Source organism: Macrosteles quadrilineatus, unplaced genomic scaffold, assembly GCF_028750875.1.
Source record: "Macrosteles quadrilineatus isolate MER2022 unplaced genomic scaffold, UCM_ALF_1.0 Scaffold_7__1_contigs__length_78375512, whole genome shotgun sequence".
Taxonomy (NCBI): Eukaryota; Metazoa; Arthropoda; class Insecta; order Hemiptera; family Cicadellidae; genus Macrosteles; species Macrosteles quadrilineatus.
In genome coordinates, this window is record NW_026542600.1 from 60,865,869 (window position 1) to 60,891,805 (window position 25,937).

Below are 25,937 nucleotides of genomic sequence, written 5' to 3' on the forward strand. Positions count from 1 at the left end.
CAAAACTGTTGAGAATCTTTCTTTCCCAACTAAAAGCTAAAGTGGTTAGGGCCAAATTTCTTCTTTCTTCCAGTTCTTCCGAATGGAACCAATGATTTATTACATCAAGCACATCAAGCAGTTTTAACCCTTCTGCTCAGTGGTATGGTGAAAAATGAACTGAAAATGGATTTGTAAAGAGCTCCTTGTGCAGGTTGAAATTGTGACATAACTGGATTTAGACTATCTATCGCAACAACCTGTGATACTGATTTGCGTGAGAGCTTGCACGAGGAGTGTCATGTAAAATCATGTGTGTTTCCATCATCAGACAAAACTTGTGCAAGATCTGTTACAAGTTTTATGGCCTGTGTCAACCTATCTTTGAACTGGATACAGTGGTTCATTGCTTAGAATGATTACATTGTAGAGTTTAAAAATAAAAATCATTGTCTGAACATTGATTTTACCTAATTTAACTAAAATGTGGTAAAGGAATTGTTAAAAATCATTAAATTTGAGGGATGAGAGAACATTTTCAGAGCCAAAACATATTTTTCTAGATTTCAATAAAGGTTCAACTTACACAGGGTCAGTTAATTTGCTTTAGTATTTTCATTTTGTTCATAACATTTGGATTAGCAACAAACATTGTCATAGTAAGTTGGGATGATTGTATACTAATAATTTCAAGTCTGCCAAACTTGGCTATAAATTATGTACACTAACAAATTGTTTTGATGTCTGTAGGCTATTATAGATAACTCCACCTGCTCAAGTTACTTCAATCAGATACTTAAACTTTAATTGAAGTTTACAAATCACAGCAGAGATGTAGCCCATATGGATAAACAATTTCACCAACCAGCAATCTTTTATTTATTTGCTTCAAAAACTAAAGACAAAAGACTTTAGACATTAGACTTTAGAAAAACATATACAACCAAGTGCTATTTTCAATGTTGTTAAAAAAATTTCTGACATTTCCATATTGAAGCAAAATGAGGAGGCTGGTGTTATGTAATTAATTTATCATAGTAAAAATCAATGCACAATCCATTAATTTATACAGGGAATAAACACAAATGTATCATGAAACAGTCTATAATCAAGACTATCAAAGACTACAACAAACCAGGCCTTAAACTCGATATAATTATTTTTAAGGTGTATTTAAAATTTGATGAAAGAATACTAACAAACAAACTAACGTTACATAAATTTATTAAATGGTTTAGAATTGGTATTAGTAACTAAAACTATGTCAAGCTAATGGTAAAGTAAAGGCGCCAGTTTGACTCACATATGACAGCGTCTGTTGCCGAATGTTGTCAATCAACTGAACATAATTTATCCTATCGTCAATTAATTTGCATTTACATTCTTGTACCATATACATTCGTACTGTTTTATCTTGTTCACTTTGTCCCGTGGCAGATGCCATAGGACAAAAATAAGGTATTAAAAGAAGTGTACTAATTGTTGATTTCTTAGGAATTATTGGCCAAAATTATATACAATAAAAAGTTGTTACCGGTACTGCAAACAATATTCACTAAGAAAGGTTCCTTGTAAAATAATTTTAAAAGTTTTTTGATCTTATATTTTTAGCACAATAGAACACAACTAAAACGACACTTGAAAACAGACTATTGAAATATTTAAACTTGATACTTTTATATGCATTTATTTGAGGTTATAGTTACAAAAAAAGTATAATTTGTCAATCTTTAAGGTAGCAAAATTGAACAAGTTTTTTTTTTAATAATTTTATGGGGAGATGGTAAATCTGAACAAATCAATAATACAAATCTAACTCATGCACATACCCAAGAAAAATTTTTTTAACTAAACAAATCAAACTTATACACCCATGCAAGCTGAGGTTAAAGCCAAGTTTTAATCACTGTCATACTTCAATTAAACATAGTACAAAAATGGATGTAGAACTTGATACAGTGTGGTACAAATATAATTGAGTTTGCAGAGCCAAAATCACTAGAAAAGGAAATGGTGCAGCTAAAGGGCACCACCCCCCCCCCCCCCTCTGTCTTTTGATTTGAATTACGTAGTAGGTTTGACATATAGGTCTACATTATGCTACTATTGTTTTATCTAAAATTAAATGCTCCTGTGTGTTGCACTAATCCTTTAGGTTACAATTCAGTTAGAACTGTTAAAGACTGAATGTCAAATACAGAGCAATCATACATGTTTAAACATAATTTTAATTTTAATTTAATTTTAAACATAATTTTAATTTTAAACACATTTTTGACTCAAGTACACCAAGTACTCAAGTTTTGAGTTGTAGATGGGGCTGTCAAAGACCTCTCAAACAATATAATCAATCAATATTAATGTAAGAGCACCATTACAGTGAATCTGAGAGAGATGTTGTGAAAGAAGGTAATATTATCTGATCATGTAATTTTAGCATTACGAGGTTTTCAGTTAAGTAATAGATCTCCAGCTCCAACTCATGTACAGTTCTTATTATAACAATCTATTATTTCATATCATCAGGTCTCGTTTCTTATAGCAGACCCATTGATTATTTTCTGTCCATTCAAACAAAGGCCTAAATAACTGGAATTCCATACTTGTAACAAAGAAAATGGGCTAAATGGGCTGCCATTAAAATAGTTAGCCAAACACGTCAATACATTTATTCACAAGCCAACAAATAACACAAGTCTCACGCAAATACGATTGAACAAAACAAACTGACAAAAAGAAAGATTAACAAAGAAACTATCAAGTATGGCAAACTGCAGACAATTGCAGTGATGAGTCATGAGTGGAGAGGATTCTATTGGCGCACAATTTCAAGTCTTTTCTCTTGCTCACACTCCTAACAAAACTAAAACCTCTTGCGCCCCTGGCTTCAGGCCCATTTCCGCCCTGATCTCAGCGATTTTTTGTTCCTAACTGTAAAAGCAGTGTCTTGCTGGAAACAATATATTCAATGTGCAATATGTAGTTCTAAAACTATGAGACCACTAGTTATACTTTCCATTGTAATCTTTAAACAAAATAAAACGTCAGATGACAGCAGGGATATCTAAAATTAGGATTGCAATGGTCAGAATAGCCCTAAAGACAGATAGTTGCAACTGAAGAAAGAGCGATGTCTAGAATTAGAAGTTTTTGGCCCAACTAGTTTAAAGAGAATGATGTTTTGAACTGATAAATCTTAAACTAGTAGACCTCTTTAACATAACTAGATATTTTGTGCATAGTCTACTGAAAACATTGGGTTAGGCCTACCTGGAATTGAACGATCAGTGGCGAGCGTGTTAATGCATGCAGTGAATGTAAATACATTCATTACAGTAACAACTTGCAAATTTATTTTCCAACTGTACCATACTTTACGGTTTATAATAAAACAGATGTTTAATACGAAGCATACAAGTGATATTAATGGGTTAAGTAACTATTGTGTCAGGTAAAAAATAACAAAACAAAAGAAATAAAAATAAGAAAGCATACCACAAGCATGCACTGGCTAGCATGCAGTAGGCTACAACTAACCTGGGAACTTAATTGGGGGCTAAGGGAGGATTCAAAATCAAATTTGACCATCATAGAGCCAGAAACACTAGCAAACATCTCCCCTCTGCGATCGGACTGCCAACATACACAACGGAATATCATCGCAGGCTAATCTAACTTACTGTACATGCAATAAATGACTACAGAGAAAACATTGCAAAAAACTATAATAGATATATGTAGAACAGCAACCTTCGTTTGAATCTAAAGCCCAAAGATTATTATAAGGCAAATGGTTTTAATACAATAGAGAACAATTTTGAAGCAGACTATCTTTATAAGTTCTACATAGAACGTAAGGTTGAAAATTGATGCAAGTAACGCTACATAGAAACAAATAAAATTGGGCAGGGATGGAAAAAATAAAGTTATAAATTAAGTGACTGTTTGGTTTTCAAAATGTATGCAGTGATGACAGTAAAAACAGCAATTAAGTAGGATTAGATGTCATGTAAATCACTTCTTTTTACCTCTTCCCATAACTTTTCTTCTCATGTGCGTAATTTAATTTGTATAAACTAATGTATGTTCAACAGGCAAATGTTCTATATCATGCAATTTAAGTTTTGTTTTTTATTTACATCTACTTTTGTTTCATGACAATTTGTAAAATGCGATCTGAGCTATCCTTAGCTAGATCCTTAGCTAATAGCTTTATTGTACCAAATGAAAATTAATATATTTGATTTTATCTTAAAATCCCAAAAACTAGAAAACCTAAGAACTTATGGATTTGCATGGAGGTTCCACTTGAGAGTCCTTGGAGCCTAAACGTTCTATCTTGTAAAACAATTTAAAACTACAAATAAAATTTCTAATCCCACAGTATACTATATATTTAAATTACAATCCCTCTGGCGTTTGATAAAATATTTTGAGATGGTAAATAGCTCTTCAGCGGCTGTTTGAAATTAACGAAATTAACATTGCTCTTATGGCGGGCAAATCCAAGATGGCCGTTAGCTTCCATGGACTCCCTTGGAGAACAATTCAAAACTACAAAGAACATTTCCAATATCACAGTAGATATTTAAATTTAAATGATAATCACTTAAGTGTTTGAAAAAATATTTTGGACGATAAATAACTCTTCAGCAGCTGTTTTCAATTATCCAAGATGGCCGCTAGCGGAGGCTAGTCCTTGGAGAAGCCTTAAGAAATTCTATCTGGGGTCTGCCCCAGTGGCCTTATAAGTTTCCAAGTAATAATTATGGAGAAAAAATTTGTTTACATTAGAGCACATGAATGGGGTACATTTAAATGTTTACACTTCTATTTAAGGAGACGGCAGTTAATATTTAAAATGTAATTTATTGAAACATGTGACATAAATATTTATTGTATTAGATAAAATAACGTTGGTTGTATTATTTTGTCGTTTGAAAATTGCTGGTTTTTTTGAGTAAGACTTTTTGTAATCGTTAAATAAAATTTTAAAATCAAGATTTCAAAATCTATGTTTTATTTCAATGCATCTAAATAACAGCATATTATTGAATCTGTGGAGTAGGCCTAACTTAATGTCAAAGGAAGCTTCCTTATCAAGCTATATCTATTGTAGGGATGGCAACTGCCTTTTTAAATCACTATATATTCATTTATGATAAGTACGCAAGAACGATAATCAGAGGTTCTTGATATTAGTTTAAAACATGTTGCCATCATTGAGATGAATATTTGATCATTTAAAATACTGTAGTAAAATTTTCACTAACGGAGAGTATGTTGCGGATATGATCCCAGTTCATATTTTTGGTAGATAATTAAAAGTAATAGCTGTTGGAGTTATTTAAAAAAAAATGTTTATATTTTCTGTAAAAAAACTTATGCAAGATGTGTAAAAAAATAAATTTATAAAGTTGGAAGATTGTGTGTTACTAGAGAGTTGAGAAAAGTAATTATGTGTGTACATTCTGATCAGTGAAAACGAGAGAATTGAGAAAAGTAATTATGTGTGTACAGTGAAAACGCCATAAATAACGTAGCCCTGCAACTCTTTAGACCTTTGAAGGTTGGGCTAACAAAGAAACTTTAACTTTGTGTCGGGTTTATAACGGCACTATTTCACAGGAAAAATAATAATAAAAGCAGCATTCAAAAATGTTTTTAAAGGCATCAGGAACACAATTTGTCAAACAAGGTTTTTATGAAGGACATAATTTTACTTAAAACTGGAAGAACTGACTTTAACACCATTATGGGTAAAGCCGCCACAGGTATGCTAAGTATTAAATTAAAGAAAGACAGCATGTACAAAGACAACTATGTGCAATAAAGGAACATACAGCTAAGATAAATAAAATTAAAAAATAAAATAAAATAATAAAATATCATCTAACCAACCACAAACCATGTGACAGCAATCTCACTAAAAATAATGACAGCAAAAGTAATTTAAAAATACAAGCATATCTACAATTAAACTGAAAACTATGAATACATGGCATAAGTGAGGATGCAGAAATGGTATTTTACGCAAAAATCCGGTAAAGAAACCACGGGAACATCAGTTATAGTTGATTAACATATTATTATTGGACATTTCTCTGTTCTGAGCCGATCTCTAGCAGTAGCGTACTGTACTAGACATTCTGTTTTGCCCTTTACGTGATTTATTGCTGTACAGTGATTATCACGTTTTTTGTTGAGTTTAAGGAAGCTGTGATTTTTAAACAGAACTAAAAAATTAATGTTAATGAATTGAAAATACCCCGATTGCGCAATACAGTATTGAATTTTATTGACTTGGAAATCCAAGTTATGACATCAATGCCTATTTATACGGTATTACAATGTTTTTAAAAGCCTTTCATAAATTTTTATATCATGTTGGACTACCCGTTGTTTTCAATTATGTGGTCCAGAATTTTATTTCTTGCTAGTGACAAAATCCGAATCATTGACGGTCGGGATTTTAGACGTCTGAATTACTGACGTTCTACTGTATTTACAAACTTTAGATTAGTCCACAAAGTAAGAATTTATTCTAGGGCTTTTGAAAAGATGCATCAAGATAGATAGAAGTTTGTGAATGTGAGGTAGGCCTACATACCTGGAGGTCCTGGCAACACATTGCAGGTAAAGTGGTTAGTATGTCTTCAGCTCTAAAGTCCTCCATGTCCACCTGAGCCAGCTGGGTGTCAAGGTCACGAGCAAGGTCATCGTAGCAACCTTCCTCATAGCTGGCTGACAGAGAGAGGATACTACGATGCTGTGTCTCTCGATATCTGCACAAACAACGTTCTCATTACTTTGTGAATACAGTACCATTAGATCAAGCAGCACTTACAATTTGAGGGACACCAAAATGATTTCTTTTAGCTTAATGATCAGAAATATTGACTGTCAAGATTAAATTTAAAGCGAAAACACGTGGGTATAATAATGAGGGCTGATAATATTAAAATTTGTATTGAGCAGGTCTTTGAAAAAGAAATTAAACCATTACAAAACATAACAATTGAAAATAGGAACCAAAATTAAAAAATTAAAATGTATTAAGTACATAGGCCTACCCATAGAGAGAATTAGAACTAGACAAACAAAATTCTCTAAATAAAAAAGCTTCTACAACCATAAACCACAATTTGATGAAAAATGTTATCTTAAAAAAGTAGGATGGCAGATATTGAAGAATAAAACAATGTGGATCCAACGAATACTGAACCTCAACTGACATAAATGATTCACTAGGGCTTTCAGAACAGAGGATGTCAACTATTAGACCCATCAAGCAATCTCCAACCACGCAAGCTGTGTATCAGCTGGTATTTGCAACTACACAGACTGTTGGACACAACCCCAACACAACCTAGCCAACGTTTAGGCATCTATGGTAGATTGATGAAATACTGTAGTTCAAATATTTCCATAAAGCTCCAAAAAGTACAGTATACCATCAGTAAAGTATTTTTTAATTGAATATGAAGTCCTAGCTTAAAGATTAAAATGAATTCTGAGTGAGCTTAGAATGCACGTTAGTAGCTTTGCTGATCAGCTGATTACTTGGATAGAAAGCTTCAGTTGCAAGCGACAGATTTCTTTTTGCACATTCAAAAAGCTTGGATTTTTTCAGGATGAAACAAGAGTTGGTATACAAAAGGTATCACTTACTGTAGGCTATAGAGTATTGGTAAGTGAGAATCTGGGAAACCAAGTGGTTATAGCGCCCTCTTTCAAATCCTAAGTGGTTGAATCATGAGAAAGGTCTCATTTCTGAGAAACCTATAATAATATCCAGGAAGTTGGATGATAATGAAGTATCCCAAGGTGTCATTTATCATTAGGCTAATAATTCAAGTCTATGCACCATTGAGTTGAAAGCAACTGCAATTTTTTATGAGTGTGGATGATATGAGGTTGTATGAATGATCTGGACTGGGAAGGTCCTATTGACTCTAATCAAAATGGTACAACCCCCAATGCTGTAAAAATTACAGTTAAAAAGGTTTTGTAATTTTTGTGGTTTCAACCCACCGTTTACCCATTATACGGGTTTGACAAGCTAATGGGAGAAAGTATCTGTCAATTTGCTTTTTATTGTTACTTGATTCAAGGGCTACAACTTAAAGGGACTCCCAACTACCAGACCTCACCATTATCACATCGCAAATCCCATGGATGCTCACTGGCCAGCCCCAGTCCTGTGAAGCCTAACAACTTTGTCCCTATCAATTAGGCATGAAATAATATTGTTAATGTAACCTAATTATATTCTAGTTGAGTGCATTTAGATAAGTTTTACAACTGTTTCCAACAAGCTGCTAAAGCCTCACAAGGCTCGACTGCAGCTAACTATAGATAACAAATCATATTCCTTCCAAAGTCCCAAAATCTATCAGTCAGCACTCAGCAGCATTTGTATTCAATCTTAAACAAACTACGTGAATTTTAATCACAGGTAATAATATAAACAGCCTTTAAGAACAAAAATAAAACTAATAATAAATATCGTATGGATCCGTAGTTTGCTTTTACGCTGCAATGAGGTTCCTCGCCGCTTACTGATATTATTTGTGAACAGAATGACACCATTCACAGCTCTGTAGCTGACGTACGCTTTGCTGTGTGTTTTAGAAAAACTTAAGTTATTGAATCTCCTGTCGCGTGCGAGATAAGGTCTATACATTTTTCACCACAAGAAACATATCCGATGCTGACATTCGTCATCAGATGGCTGAAGTTTATGAACCTAAACAATGATAGCGGGGAAAGAGCAGAAATAGGCTAGGGAAATTAAAAAGTGCTGTGGAAATGTTCATTTCAAAAGTAATTGCGTTTTTGGTGGGTACCCAGACTTCTCACAGAAGACCACAAAACAAAAAGGTTTTCACTGCTATTTTTACACTCCATAACCCATTTCCGTACTTTACCTTCACTCATTGCATTAGGGCCATAGCCTTCATCCAATATGTTTCTTGTGGGAAAAAACGTATTACTGACCTTATCTTGTATGCAACGAGAGATTCAATAGTTTAAAATATAAATAAAAAACTCAGCGAAGCACACATGTCAACTATAGAGCTCCAAATGGTGAACAGCCCTTACTTAAAAAACCACCCTCGTACAGCGTATGGCCTTTAGGAGTGATGGCAAATGCCATATAGTAGGCTGGTGAAAACTAGTGAAGGTTTTGCACTTAACACGTTCACTGCTGAAAAGCGTCAACAAGGCGATCCCTAAAATGTGACGAGAGCCAGACATAAACACCAAACGGTGCATAAGAGAGACTCTCCAGCCGAAGCCATCCGCTAGTGGCAAGAACCTAAAACGGATGCAACTGAAATAAATAATGGAACCGGCAACAACATGCTGACAAAGATTAGTTGATCCCCGATAACTATGGAGCTCACAGTAGACCAATCCTTATAACGCTGTACCGTGACTCTGACCGGTGTCGTACACACCCTGTGCTAGTATGGCATGACTCGGATTGGAGTTGTCAGCAGTGAACATGTTCAAACTTAAAATAATCATAGGCTATTCATGTTTAATCATCATTTTAAATTGTAATTACATCTATCAGTATCTACTGCAACAAAACTAGGATGTAGACTGTCCCTTGAAAAAAAAAACTAAAATGTCATATGTTGTTAAATAGAGAAAACTATATAAGTACCTGAAATTCCTGATTCCCTGACAAAAGTAACCACAATATTCCACATAATCACTTAACAGTATCGCTTCTTCAAGGTTCCAATAAGTGAAACTATGACCTTCCATTTTACCAAACACTGAGTTGTTTGACACGGCACTAGGATTGCATGTAGACAATCATACCAATCATGACAGAATGAAACTTCCACATTCCATTTCAAATACATCCTCCATTACATTCGTTCACAAACCAATTATAACAGCAACAGCCCTGTAGAGATCTGGTCCGCTATGTAACTTAGCTGCATGATGCACTGAATTCACTGTTATCTTGTAAATTAAATCAAATCTGTATCACTTCCTTTAACTTATAACTAGGATATCATTGACAAAACGAACGGCCAAAACAAAATGCCAGTTGCAGGCAAGTCAAACTGGCATCTTGCCATTTGGCGAGAACAGCGACTGGGCTCCGACAATCTTAGCACTTCACCTCTGGTGGGAGAGGTTCAAATCAACAGGCTGTCTACATGTACTCAACTGGAATATAATTAGGTTACATTAACAATATTATTTCATGCCAACTTGACAGGGACAAAGTTGTTAGGCAGCTTCACAGGACTGGAGCTGGTCAGTGAGCATCCATGTGATTTGCAATGTGATAATGGTGAGGTATGGTTGTTGGGAGCCCCTTTAAGTTGTAGCCCTTGTATCAAGTAACAATATCAGCAAATTGACAGCTACTTTCTCCCATTAGCTTGTCAAACCCGTATAATGGGTAAGCAGTGGGTTGAAACCACAAAAATGACAAAACCTTTTTAACTGTAATTTTTACAGCATTGGGGGTTGTACCATTTTGTTTAGTCAAAATGAGCTTTTCAGTCCAGATCATTCATACAACCCACAAATCATCCACACTCACAAAAAAATACAGCTTTTAACTCAATGGTACATAGAGTTTAACAATCCCTTTAAATCCCACTTTTAAATTACAACAATGAGAAAGAATATATTATCAAGCAATAGGCGTGAAATGAGAGCGGCAACACCCCACGAAATACAGATGACATAATTCTGAACTAATCACAGTGCAAAGTAGTATGCGAGCTTCGAGCTAACCTGTCACTCTAAATTCTGGGTCCTTTTCTCAGCTAATCTGAATATTCTGAATCTCAACTCAATCTGACATTTTTCAAAAAACTAAAGTAAACTGTCAGCTCCGTCCGTAGAGATTGAGGTTAGGCCTATGTCTTAATCTTAGCGATTGCATAAGTACCCTGTTTAAGTATTTGAAATAAAATTATCAATGGAGGTTTGTTTTAGGCTATACCTCATTATAGGTATTCCCTGTGATAAATTATTTGCTATCTTCATCTCTACTTAAGAACAAATCACTTTATTTTAGTTCCCTTCATAGTTTTTTTTCTTGTTATTTTTTCCTTGTTGTTTATTCTTTGTTATATTTAATGTCCTGGGTTCGGATCCTGATGGTCACTGCCGCAACATTTCATCAGTACGGTACATTTCACTTTTGTACTGTACCGGCTCACCTTCCTTTGCTGGATATGTTCCATGCAAGGGCAAATAGTCTATGTGGACGGTTAAATGCAAGGTTAAAAGACGCCATCAACCTCTTAAAAAAAAGTATGTAGAGGGTAGGGGGTATGTAGGGATACCAGATCGTAGGTTACATCTTGTTACAACAAACACAGGCCCAAACCACGATCAATATAAACAAAATTCAGTGTTTGCCCAGCATTTATACGACCTAAAAGATTATATCTGTGTGATTTCTAACGGTCTAGAGGTGCTACATGTAGGCCTATGCAGTAAAGGTAATAAATTACAACACATTGGAGGAATTCAAAATTTACAAACTAACTCATACTGTACCACAACAACATTGCCAGTGGACACATTTCCAACGAAGAAATGCGGTTCCAGTCACACTCTATTTTCAATGTGCTCATAAACTTAAAAGTAACTGGCCACCTGACCTTTGTCCTACTGATAACATGGACAAGAATCCAAGAATGAAGAAGGAGCCTCTGACATTGTAGTCTATTACCTACACTGGGACCGTAAGTGTCAGGTGATAGGCCTATGAAGAGTATTAAGTTTGTAACGTATCTTTTATTTATTTGTGTGAGTGTGACAGTATGGCTCTGTTTTTGTCAACCTAACGGGTGAAATATATACTAGGTCAACCAACTGATCTAGGCTTGACGGGATAAACTATAGGCCCCCATTATATTATTGGACTAGGCTATATCATACTAAATTCTGGTAAGAGGGAGTCATCTTCCTGAGGAGGAATTGATTGGCAGACTACAATTATTTATCAGGGGCTTGGATCTTTGAGGTTTGTAAACAACTTATTGGGGTGTGTTATAATTTGAAAAATTTGGATGAAGATAACCACATAAGATGTTCAGGATATTCCTTCATCCACAGTATCTTCATTCTTTAACAATGATTCTTGTTAGACCTACTGAAGTTTTAGGTTTTAGAAAATCCTTTCTTTAAACGATTGGATAAGTTAGTTTAAGTTCTAACTTACGGTACCTTCTTACATTGTCATACAACTAATAAACAGTACAGGCGTAGGCTAAATTTATTTAAACTTATGAAGCTGTCGGGGATAGCTCTTATTGGCTCAGAGGTTAAAAGTTGTCTGTTGAAGCTAATCACTCACAAATTTGTTTACCTTTTCCCCCCAACGGCATAGCCCTCCACTTTACGAGAAGAAAATTCCATTTAAGTTCTTTAAAAATCAGGAACATTTTAATAATACATTCTTTTAGATGGTTACTAACTTAGGCATTATAATGTGCCTACAATGCATGACTATCTTACTTGAAAAGTTATCAGGATAAGCTTATGGGCTAAGTTAGTTTGATTGCTAAGAATAATAGCCTATAGCCTGTGTAGGCCTAACTAAAAACGTTAACTCACGGTAGACCAACAAGTAAAGTAGGCATATTTTAAGATAGGCCTATAATTTAGGGCTTTAAATTATTAGGAAAAGAGACTAGGAAGCCTACTCTAGAAGATTGAGACATAGACCTAACTTACCCATAATCAAGAAACCACTGGTAGTCAGAGTTGTCCTGAATAAAGTCAACATCTTGAGATGAGGTGTTGCTGAGGTAACTAGCTGTTGAGTCCAATGTATTAGAGTTGCAGTCGGACTCAGGGCTGTGCAGGGAGGCCAGCTTCTCTTCCGTTGTCATCCCTCGCGGCTGTCCCGCCACACCTGCAAGAATCAAACAATGCTTATTCGGAAAAGGCTAATGGAATTCTGAAATTATGCTGTAGCCTTTTATAGGCTTATGCATATATAAAATGTTGACTCTGCAAGGTTCATGGTAGGCCCATTTTTGGTAGCCATCACAATGCCTAGTAGTTTGGGGTCTAACTTATAGGCTTGGTTATGAAACCCTTGCCAAAAATTTGATATAGACTAAGGCATAAGGCCAGGCTTACGTCGAAAGCCAAATTGTAATTTGTATTATTTCCAGCTCTTGTCTGGTCCAACTGCTTGAATTATCATTGGATCAAGGTTAAGTAACTTAGTTTCCAAATAAGTTAAGGGTCACAAATCTAAAAAGTTAGCCTATGCCTAACCTAACTTATAAACTGCAAAACATAACGCAACGAGGAAAGAAAACAAAAACGAGACAAAATAAATTAATCATTTATAAGACTATCTACAGTATTCAGTTTTCGTTAAACGGTGTCACTTTCAATGCTTACCATATTCATCATATTTTATCTGTATCACCATCGCGCTCATAATATAAAATTGAACTTGCAAGTGTACATTAATTCCCAACTTATTTCATAGTTATTATACTGATGCATATAATAGAAATAGTCTAAATGTAGATAAATCGTTCGATTAGTGAATCGTGTGCTGATATAATCAGTAAATCAGTTCGTAGTCGTAGTTCGTTCTCGTTGCCATTTCCCCCCCATTCAGTGTTGCCACCACGTTGTTGTGATTTTACCCTAAAGGCGGGCTAAAATTACCCTAGATTACCCTAAATCTACTTTGAGTTACCCTAAAAATTACCCTAAATGTTAATATTTGCGTTTAATGCTATAAAACATTGTTAAAATCATATAAATCTTACATAAGGTGGTTAATTATACTAAATTAAGTTCCAATATCAATCAATTTACGTAAAATTATACTTAATTCTAAAAAACCACCCAAAAGAAGAACAAAATGTTGATATTGATCAGCTCTATCGACTATCTTATAACAAAAAATACCCCCGCCGCAGCAAACCTGCAGACTAAGCGAATTTCCATTTGATTTACACTGAAATGTCTACTTAAAAATATAACATTTATTCCCGATTTAAATAGAATTAGTTTAACAAGTACTTAGGTTTGCTGCATCAGGGAGGTAAAACTGTTTTTTTTTTTATGTTAATAGTTAGTAAGAAATAAAAACATTTTTCAAATTTGATCAAAATATGTTCATAAACAAGCAAACTACAACAGTTTACTTATTCTCCATAAGAATAACATGGGAATTTTAAATTTACAATTTTTTTGAATTTTCTCCGTAACCATTAGGCGCATAATAACGCTTCAATATACTAAATTATTTGTTTTTTTAAGCTCTACAAAATGGTTTGGAAAGAAATTGCTAAATGTTATGTTTTTTGGGTCAAAAATGCGAAAAACCTATTTTTACCCCATAAAACCCCCCGTAAACCCCCGTTCCCATGGTCCGATCATGCTGGATCGCGAACTCGTTCGAATAAACGTAGGTTTACACGTTTGTACCGAATTTCATCAAAATCGGATCATTTTTGCTCGAGTTATCGTGCTAACGGACACATATATATATATATATATAAATATATAAATATATAAATATATATATATATTTGAATTTGAACGGATGGTGTTTTTGGTCTCTAGGAACCTCAAAACGAAAAAAAAAATCGGTCCCGCGTCCAGGTCTTACCATGAGTACTACGGTAATAGCTTATTCCCTATATGGGAAATTCGCTAATATCGAATCAGAACTATCGTATTTTTTTACTGTATCGACCCATTACTACTGTTTTTGGACAATCATATCTTTAAAATACAGTACGGTACCACCAAAGCTTTAATCTATACCGGTACATAGTAGTAATTTCTTGACACAATTTGTAAAATAATCCAGTTTAATTCAATTCAATCACATAATTAAATATCAAACCCAGTACCTAATGAATAATATTTCATATTTGATTAGGCCTATAACGTGTTATAGAATCGAATACATTCTAAAACAGATAATTCCCAACTATTGATAAGATCGATTAGGATAACTTATTATGAAAAATTCATAATAGCAATCGATTTAAACCGGTTGAATCGAATATGATGGTTTGGCCATAGTATGTAATGAACGTTTTTTTGCCAAATTTTGAAGTTTTTTTCATTTTTGTAGTAAAATTTCCATTGTTATTCTAACTTTTAGTTTTACCCTAAAATTACCCTAAATCTACCATTACCCTAAACTTTACCCTAAGACCAGTAAATTACCCTAAAAAAGGGTAATTACCCTAAAAGTGGCAACACTGCCCCCATTCCAGTCATAGTCAAAGTCAACGTTCTGTCGTCTGGTGGGATTGGGAAGTCAACTAAACTCAACTTCAACAACTCAAGTCTCAACTCATCTGGATCAGGACTGGATCCTGGATCTCCCTCGACCCTCGGTCCCATTCGACGATTCGAGATTCGATCGAGTCAATCGTCACTCGTCACTCCCTCTGCTGAGAGGATTACCCCGGACTACCTCAACTAGAGCACTGTGACTAGAGTCGCTTGTGAGAGTGACCAGACAGACACACTCATCGCATCCTTCGTTCGGCTCCTCCTCAGTTATCAAAATCAAATAAAACTACTACGTTTACCTTCCTTCATGATTCACACAATCCCAATCCGATGCGACCGGATTGATCTTAAATCATATCCCAACATATGACCATAGAATCCGGTATATGACGTATAAATTACGGTGTAGGTGTTTAAAATGATTAGGCATAGACTAAACATACTCCTTTGTGTTAGTGTATTTATTTATACAGTATACACATTTTTGACAAGATAAACACGAGTTAGACTATGGTTTAGGTTCTACTCACGAGAAAATTCTGTATGATTAACTCATTACCTCCCTCCTTTGCTTGAGACCAAAATAAGTATTGGATTAACAACGTCAAAAGATTAATTATTTTAACATACCTAGGTATTTTAACAATATTTACAGACTTCCGTGATGGAGTTGAATTATACGTGCTTGCGTGGACAATGATCTTGGGATATTTGAATTATGTTGAACACATTGAATGGATTTTTAAAATTAAATTCATTGGCCGTAAATCTTGTAATAAAAATCACGTGAGATAAAGTCTATGGTTACTCGTGGTTGGTAAGGGCCCAGTTTTAGCACTGAAAATTTGTCTGTTAATTATTTTTAAAATTTTCAATTACTAGCATCATAGACTATAGACTAACCAACACAAGTACAGTATACTTCTCATCCCATTGTTCCTCGTTTTTCGTGTCTAGATGTCCGGTGACACTGATCGCTATAGTGTTGACAACATTTTGTTTCTATTAGTTTAGGGTTAGTTACATGATTTGTGCTTTGCTGTTTGGTTATATAACTACAGGGCGAGTTATTGTTTATGTTTTTATTTGGTTAAACGAAGTGTTAAATGACTGAAATGACAAGAAACAGATTGTAAACAAAAGATGACCTCTACAGTGCACCGGACAGAACTAACAATAATTTGGCTTCAGCTGTTCCATCAGGTCGAGAAATGTTTTTAAGGCTTAATGTATTATATTCTGTGCTTATTCATTATTGTTATTTTTGTAATGTATCAATGTAATGGGTTTCCCGTTGGAATAAATAAATAATTAAATAAGGGAGTGGGGCTATGTTTTTTTATCAATGCTAGCATCAAGTAGTTAGAGTGTGGGACGTCTTTCTAGGAAGATAAGATGATATTAGAACCCTTTTTCTGATGGTGAATTTCTATTTATGCATTACTCCGTTTATCTGATTTCGAAAACTGATTGGTTTATGATTTTTTTTCATTTTAGAAAATTCAAAACCTATACATTTTAATTTTAAATAACCTGTAATAACCTGTAACCTGTAATAAGTTAATAATATAATTTTAATATAAAACTCCCCAATTTTAAATACTCAATGTCCATACGGTGCATAGGGTAAAATTGTATTGGTGTTCTTCGTATATTGCAATTCTTTGACTTGTTGGAACGGAAATGTCTAACGAACAAATAAAACAGATTTAAATAAATGTATGTATAATAATAAATAATGTATTATAAAGAGGAATTGTTACTTGATGGTATTTTATTTGCTTAATTAACAGATGCAGGTCTACTGCATAGCGTTGGAATGGCTGATCTCGTGGGGCTGGGCTTCTGTCCCTGAGGTCCCGGGTTCAAATCCCACCAACCACCAATGACCTTTAGCTAATGACTTGGCCCTCTATGCCTAGCTCTAAGTAATGAGTTATTTCCAAACTAGAGCCTATCGTCCTTGAATGTGAAGAAAGAGAAACAAACTGTATCGTGCTATCACTTCCACAGATGTTATTGAATATTGTGTTACCTGAGGGCTATAACACACAGTGCTCGGTGATGTTTAGATTAGACGGGTGGAAGGAAATGATCGGTTTCCAGACAGTTAACCACGAGATAACTGTTTCCTCGGTCGTTATGGTCGACTCGTGCTACTTGGGTGGCTGGCGCCCTTCGAGTTGACGAAGGACGGTCCTTAACAATATGGGATCCATCTCCGACTAAATGGATGGCGAGAGTTGTTATATTGATAGAGAAAGGGTGTGGAACCTCGAGATATTTATATTTAAAGGGGAAAAACACGATGATGGCTATTTTCATTAAATTATCTGTGGCATTATATTGACACTAAGCTAATTCCACTCAAGCAATAGCATGCTAAGATCAGAGAAAAACAGTATGGGATAGGGCAAGAAAGATTGCTGACAATTACTTTAAGTCTTGCAACCTGCAACAAACTCAGCAAAATCGAAACACTCAAACGAGTCCTGACCTGTGGAAGTAATATTATAATTATCCGTTTAACTTGTGCTGTACGAACTTTGGAAAACGTTTCGCTAATTTAATTTAAGGTCTACAAAAACGTTATACGAAGGGGCCATTGACCGATAAGACACTTTGGTCATCAAGTCTAGGTATTTAAAAAAACATTCTTCCAGACCACTAAAATGCTACAATAATTTGTGCTTATGTATTTGAGGATACATCAATGAGCCAATCGACAACAGTTTCGAAGTTATATTCTTAATTTTCCTAAATCCTCCAAAAAGACATATTAAATAAGCTATCTTATGCAGTCTAAAAGTGTAATTAAAGGACATTTAGATGTAAACAATGCCTTAAATCGATTCAAGAAGAATTGTGTTTGAAATACCTCGGCACCTCAGTACATTTCCACTCATCTAAACCTCGCGCATTTCGCAAACCTGGAATTACTCTGGAAACAACATGCGTGACTCCGACGAGTGACTCATCGAGTTCCTGTCAAATATGGAACAACATTGTCAAATGTGGAACAACATTGTCAAATGTGGAACAACATTCGGAGTGCCAAGAGTGTGAGGCATTTCAAATAACAAATTAATGTTAAATTTACAATTTCCCTTAAAATCTGTAATACAGGGTGGCGCAGATGAATTGGGTGGTTTTAAAACACTTGTCAAACTGTCAATTTTTAAGGTATTGGATTGAAATAAAGTGCAAAACGTGTAGTTACAATGGAAGTTTATTGACAAAAAATTAGTTAAGTTAGTTTTTAAAAATTACATCCATCAAATGCCTTCGTTCTCGAGCGACGCATTCTTGGAGTAGGTCTTCGAGGTTCCGCATTGCTCGCTTAAGCACATCACCAGGAATTGATCTTGACTCCTGAAGCAAGGGTCTACATGAACAAACCCCGGACCATTCAGGAGTTGAAGGCTGCAATTCACAACGAAATCACATCAATTCCTGGTGATGTGCTTGAGCGAGCAATGAGGAACCTCAAGGACCGACTCCAAGAATGCGTCACTCGAGAACGAAGGCATTTGATGGATGTAATTTTAAAAAACTAACTTAACTAATATTTTGTCAGTAAACTTCCATTGTAACTACACGTTTTGCACTTTATTTCAATCCAATACCTTTAAAATTGACAGTTTGACAAGTATTTTAAAACCACCCGATCCATCTCCGCCACCCTGTACAATACGCATGCTTTCATTTTATTTCAAAATATGTACAGTACCGGTATTTTATTAGGAGCTTGGGAATTAAGATATGTTTTAAATGTTATTGTTTCTTGAGGATCACTCGTCTAGGGCTTAATAAGAGTATAGTATTGGACAGGTGGACAAATGAAAATTGGAAATCAGATATGTACATACTGTATATTTATAGAGCATGATTTCTTCTTCTTCTTACATTGGGGAAATAAATTTAAAAGCTACTATTTCCACATAGTTTTTTTTTATTTTTTTATTTAAGACAAATGTATAGTTATATTGAGTTATGAAGTACATTTTATATTTTTTCAAATGGAGTTTAGAATCAGTTACTAACACTTCTAGGTCCTGTGGTAATTAAGTCTTCTAAGACATAGTATAGACGTAAAACTTGGAAGTGTCCGAAGTAATACAGAAACCTACTATGCAGAATTAGTTGCTTTTAAAATCTAAAATTAAGCTTCTATGACGATTATAGGTATTTAAAATCTTGTTTAACCAAATGTTTGAATAAAAAAGTGTTGAAATGTATAATAAGACATTACGTTTTTATTTGACAGTATATTAAGATTCGCACTAGTGAGCCACTGGTTTTGGTAATCCTATATTCAAAAAATATTAAAAATATTTGTATGTTACACGTTCGGGTGGGTTTAGTAGGAGAGATTTTCATTTCATCATAATATGATCAACGGTTTGTCCGAAGTCAATGGTAAACACTTTACGTGATTCGCCCTGTAGATATCCCATCAACATGGACCAGCTTTAGCTAGTGTTTCAATTATAGAAAAGTTAAATGAGCCGATCACAAGTCAGCTATTGCCAAAAATCTATTTTCTCTCTTAGTATTGATACTAAAGATAGTTAGAAATCATACATTGACTTGAGGTTTAATTCCTCTACGCCCTGTATATTCTAAACCCGGCTACAACTTTAACATGGGAATGGGATGTTTACTTCTATCGATACCCTATAAAAGTAGAATAACTTGTGAATAATGTATCTAAAATAAACAGATCAGACTGTGGTCGATCGGATGTGGGATGTAGGCAAGCAGGAAGGCCAAGTAACGGAAGCTCAAGCTCAAGCTCAAGGGTGTAACAGAAGACAGATTATCCTCGTAATGAGCTTCCAGAAAGTAATCTCTGCTACAATAGAACAACCAACAATCCATTTTACCCGAGGCGTTCGCCCCCCTATTATACTCTGTCGTCTCACGCGATTCTCTATGTTTACTGAACAATCTTGGATATGTTTATGAATTTCTAATGTATTTGTTCATACCACAGTATTAAAGTACGTTCCCTTAAACACATTATAAATTTTACTATTGTGAGTATAAACGTAACGAAATAACCAATAACAAACGCATTTTGGACAATTCAATAACAGAAAATGTTTTAATGATGTTAAACATGTTACGATGATATCCGTTGTACAGTTATATTTATTACCAAACAACTTGTAAATGCTACGTCATCTACTATAAAAATATAAAAAAATTGGTCGGTCTTTCAGTTGGTATATTTAAAAAACTGCTAAACAGCTGATTGTCCTCAATATGAACAAAAACCGATACGCGTAATAAAGTAAATTGTAACACCATGAATACGCTCTGGTATTGAAATAGGTTTAATGTTACTTTTATAGGTCAATACTGACATTAAAGTATAATAATGATACTTTTTTTTAGTTAAATAAACATCCATCTAGCTCTACAACGTCTGGCATAGTAGTGGTTAAAGTTGGGATTTTCTATTGAAAATTTACCACGAGATTTCCAATGCGTGTTTGGTATCTAAATCATGTACCTAGGTTTGTTTTAACCTAATTCAACTTATAATCGACGACTAATTAATTATTGTCTGCCTATTATCATTTTAAAACCGCAAAAAGAAGAAAATTCTCAGGGAAATAAAACATGGAAAGGTTTTAACGCATTACAACAAATCATTTAAATAAAAAACGGAATGGGATAGCAACCATGAAAACAAACAAACAAAAACTCACACAAGATAATGTCGTCTTGGTTTTGTCTAACAAGAGTTTCGTGTATCCAAATGTTTCACACCTGATAAGGAATCACAAGTTTCTTAAATCTGAAGATAAAAAAGAATAATTTGTTTACACTCATGTATAATGCACCAACATTCAAATAATTCAGATAAAAAGCAGTAATAAACTTACTTCGACCTACCACGGATGCCGCATCAAGTTCAACTAACCAGCTGATATGAATCATTGGCATATTTAGTCATAAGCTACTCACACTAACACAATGAGCCCGGCGCACACTTCTTTCTCAGACACCACTCACTGCACCTTATCACTAACCTGCATTCCCTTATCACCATGCCATTTCGCTCTGTTTGATTAATAATTCTCGCTTGTGTGAATGTGTAGTAGGTATCATTACCCATGAACTGATCTCCATTATAGTTCTAGTGTAAACGTTACTTAATAACTGTCAAAATATTGAAGTGCGCATAAACATAACAATCTTCTTGATTCGTGTCATTTGTCCTAAGTCAAAATATGTTTTACATTTTCGTGTTGATCTGTGCTAGCTTGGGGTGGTTTCATAATTGCCATGTGTTACTAAATTTCCATTGTGGTATTTCACAATATTCCTCTATCGATCTGGATGAAACTGATCTGAACTGTGGTTTAATTGGGGGGGGGGGTTATACATCGTACCCGTATCGTTTAAGATGGGATAACAGAAGAACAGAAAACTCAAACACACCCAAAAGATAAACCACATAAAAGGCCTCAAGACAATATTTCATTTAGATTAGTAAAACCTACCTTTCAGCTATAAACGATCAATCTGTAATCTGGATCAAACGAAATGTTTTCTCTCTTTCATAGCGAACTGTTATAGCAACATATGAGTTGAGCAAAGCCAGCATTTCACGTTCTTCAGTTGGCAGCACCGTGATAAACAAACATGGCGGAATAAACACAAACATAAGTGTCCGTTGTCTGACACAGACTATACTGAAGGCATGGCGATGGCGACCAAACAATCTATAGCTCATCTGTTATGTGTTAGTGTTATCAAACTTGACTGTCACTCAGAAATAACACTATCGACCACCAATACCAGAGCACGTCTTATATGAATTGAAACAAAACTTCCTCGTCCTGATTTAAAATGTTCAACTCTGATTGGAACCTATGTAAAGGCAAACGAAATGGGGTTGTTAAGAAAATGAGCTTCACATGCATGTCAAGGAAACAAAGTTGATTTTATTATTGACGCACCAATGACTCACAAGTTCTAATAAGTTTTTAAAATAAAAATTTGTAAAAGTAACTTTGATGCACAGAATGTATTTGTTTTAGTTCCTTGTAAAAGGAGAAAAGTACACCACGTTCCAGTTCTATTCTGTTTTCTAAATTAAATTTTAAGTAACAGTTATTCTGAAAGCAAAATTGGATATCATAAATTTATAAGAAAATCTGTTGTGACTGTTCATGCTCTCAAACTACGATCACCGTGAGTCGCTCAGATGAAAACCCAGGTTTCAATTTTTGCTGGCGACTGATATTTGCAAGTTAAATCTTCGACGGAGTAAACACGACTTTTAGTACAATCCTTGCCTGTCTCCGGTATCCTGACATTTCCTGATGTCAATGCAGCACCTCTACAGTATCTGGAGCTTCCGTTCCTACTTCACCTATGCCAGATTCCCGTTGTCCTTGGTGGACCTAGAGGTTCCAGGACGGACGTACTCCCACGTCTGACGTCTGCCTCCACTAAGGACCTCTGGCTTGACGGGTGTGGCTTCTGGATGATGGGCGGACTCTCCAAGTTCAGGGCCAGTCGTTTCAAATTAATTCGCATATGCAAATTCATGAATAAACTATGATGACGGACGTTTTAAAGCAACACGGATTACATTTATACGTCCCATAACACGCAACTAAGTTTAAACTCTAGTAGGGTTTACTTATCGTGATTTCCTGAAGACTTTTTAAGGGCCACCTTCATAGTAACTAGTGAAGAGTTTGCAATTCCAAACATTGTTTAGGTCGATTATTTGTTCATACCACATTGCACTTTAAACCACTGCCATTGCAGTTTTATGCAAATAATCAATGTGACATATGTCTCGTTTAGAGTTATTTTTCAATATTTATAACTAGATACTTTATGGTTGTAGGCTTAGCATAGGAAAGTGTGATAAGTCTTCCATGACCACAGGCAATAAAATTCGTCTCAGGCCACAGTTGGGATGAGTACAAACATACTTGGAGAGGGTGTGAGTGGGAGAGAGAGAGAGAGAGTGAGAGAGAGGGGGGGAAGAACGTCACCCTGGTAACACTATTGATTGTTCCTGCAGCATCATCTACGTTGGGCGTTAAAAGTAGGGATTTTCCTATGTCTCAAAGTAAAATGTCATGTATAGACCAACATAGACCTATGATATGTAAAATATAATTATAGAGCCTACTATGGTGATTACAATTTAGCTTGGAAATGTCATTAATCGAAGAATTGAAACACCTTCCTCGCCAACAACGCGCTAACAGGAACCTTTGGAATGGCTCTTAGTTTTCTAAAACTATTATTAAACCACAATGTATTTTATAAATTTTATTTCTTTATCATGCTCATGCCAAACGATAACAAAATAACGGTACAATTTGCGTATAACCATTGACAATGAACATTATAGACAATGGTACATGGATTTTCTCTACAACCGAGTCGTACTCATCGATATATAAACACAATGTTTGTTATATATCGATGGTCGTACTAGGTAGCCTTTTGAAATGTAACTAATTGTTCCTCCCATAAGTCTATTTTTGACACCGTAGAAGTTCATTTGTCCATTGTTATACCGATCAAATAGTTTTATTCGTAGTGCTTGAGTTTTAGAAGTCAGAAAAAATAATATTTTCTACTTCTTAACCCGCAAGCTAGTGAGAGTTTTAAAGGAACTTCTTGTGGTTTTCAGTGTTGAGATTGAAGCCTTGCGTATCTTGTCACATTCAGTGACGACAGTTTCCGTCAAGAGGCAGTGTGTGGATTGTGACAACAGAGTGGACATTTCCACACAATGGTGTGTGGGCATCACGCTCCACGCTGCACTCTGCACCACAATAACTGCGTGTACAGCTACTATGTGGGCTACTTTGAGGCTTTTGAGGGTGTCAAGATTTCCGCTGTACAGGATAAGCACTTAATCTCACAACATTAGTTTCTAACCCAGTGGTGAGAAATCACAAACTATTTTAAAGGTAAGCGGTCCAAGTAAAATGTTTGTAGATATGTCGGGGATCAAACCCGTTTCTCTCGCTCCGAAGTCCGAGACACTACGCTAGCAACACACCCCAAACACACACTACGAAGTTATTTTGAACACATTTTCACAAACTAAGCCGGTATTTTGGCAGGTTCCTAATCATCGCTCCTGCGAATGATGTAACGACTATTTTTTCCAAAATTATCACACAAATGCATCCAGTGTGAATGTGCTTCGATATCGATAACAAACGCCAAAGCTCAATGCTGAAGCAAGTTAACCAAGGAACAGGAACAAATATTTATCAACACTCCAGATACTATATGAATAATTGAATAAAAAAAATTATAAAGTACTTCTAAACGATCTACAAACATTTTGAAGGAAACACCTTAAGTGCAGCTACCAATTAATTAGTTAGTGCTACACTGGGCTTTGACTTCTCTAGTTACATTCCGGCGGTTTCAAGTTCCGGTTTAGTTGGTCAATACTTCCGGCCAGGTTCGAGCCATTGACACTTTGAGACACGACTCGAATTAATTCTTCCGGACCTTTCTCTCTCCCCTCTTCAAACCGTCATGACGGTAAGGAAAGCACGAATGCCAAGTTTGGTATATTCGTCAAACAAGTCACATCTCGATGTCTTTAAGTGAAACTGGTTGCATCTCTTGGTCTTACTTCTTCCGAATCACGTAACTCGCATATTATGATGTCAGAGGCTATCGGGGATTCGCCACTGAAAATAGGTAAAAATCATGAAAAATTGTAAAAATATTTTTTTACATTTCTTTGTACATTGGACCCTATTACATCCAAAAAGTATGATATAATCCATGTATGAATGTTATTATATGTTATAACCAAGGGGTTTTGCTCTTTACGATAGCTACAAGATCATAGGACACCTTCTTATTCAAACGCGGTTATCCGCAACATTGAAATTTCACGTTTTTCAATACAAAATTTGATATATCTTGAGAGCCACTAAAGGTACATTGTTGAAATTTTTACTACTTATTCTAGACAGTATTAGGAAAATATTTTGGTAGAATTAGGTATCTAAGTTAATTAGGTACTGAACAATAACGTTTTTTTCAAACTAATTCTTTTTTCTGAAGAAAAATTATATTTAATGTGTCACAGCAAAAAAAGTATCTGAGATATTATTATGAATCTACCTAAATTTTAAGGTTAGATAACTGTCTTTAAAAAAACACCAAATTTATCAAAATCCATAAAGAACTCTCTTCAGAATATCGATTTTTAAAACCCCTTACAAATTGATCGAAAAACTTCTATTTTATTTTTTTACCGCCTATAATTTATATTTAGAAGTAAACCAAAATTTTTCCATTTTTTTTTAAACTATACCCTACTAGAAAAAAAATAGTTTAACGACTTTCCTCATTAAATAAAAAAATGCACCCTTTTCAGTGGCGAATCCCCTTATCTTAAGAACGGTTTAGCAAGTTAACTTTAGGCCTTTTGGGTTACTTCAACTTTACTGGCGTCAACTACTTCATACACCCTTGAACTTCATATGTAAAGCGCTATTATTTTTTACGCTCACTTAAAAACACATACCGGTACATCCCTGGATGTACTTTAACTAATACTTATACGGTCAGTTACTGTAAAAGTACAGTAACCTGTGCATTAACTTCAATCCCTCAATATTACACTAAGCGCCAATATCCCTACACATTAATTTATG

The 25,937-nt window shown here is 34.9% G+C and overlaps 1 protein-coding gene across 1 annotated transcript in view; it reads right to left on the reverse strand.

Annotated features, from left to right (window-relative positions):
* LOC128997831 (uncharacterized) overlaps nt 1–25,937 on the reverse strand; it is an 84,998-nt gene that overhangs the window by 33,280 nt on the left and 25,781 nt on the right. Inside the window, exons 3-5 of the mRNA XM_054423580.1 lie at nt 12,709–12,889; nt 6,590–6,764; nt 3,517–3,612 (exon numbers count right to left, since the gene is read on the reverse strand). Of these exons, the coding sequence (XP_054279555.1) occupies nt 3,517–3,612; nt 6,590–6,764; nt 12,709–12,889 (452 nt within the window). The remainder of the gene's footprint in view (nt 1–3,516; nt 3,613–6,589; nt 6,765–12,708; nt 12,890–25,937) is intronic.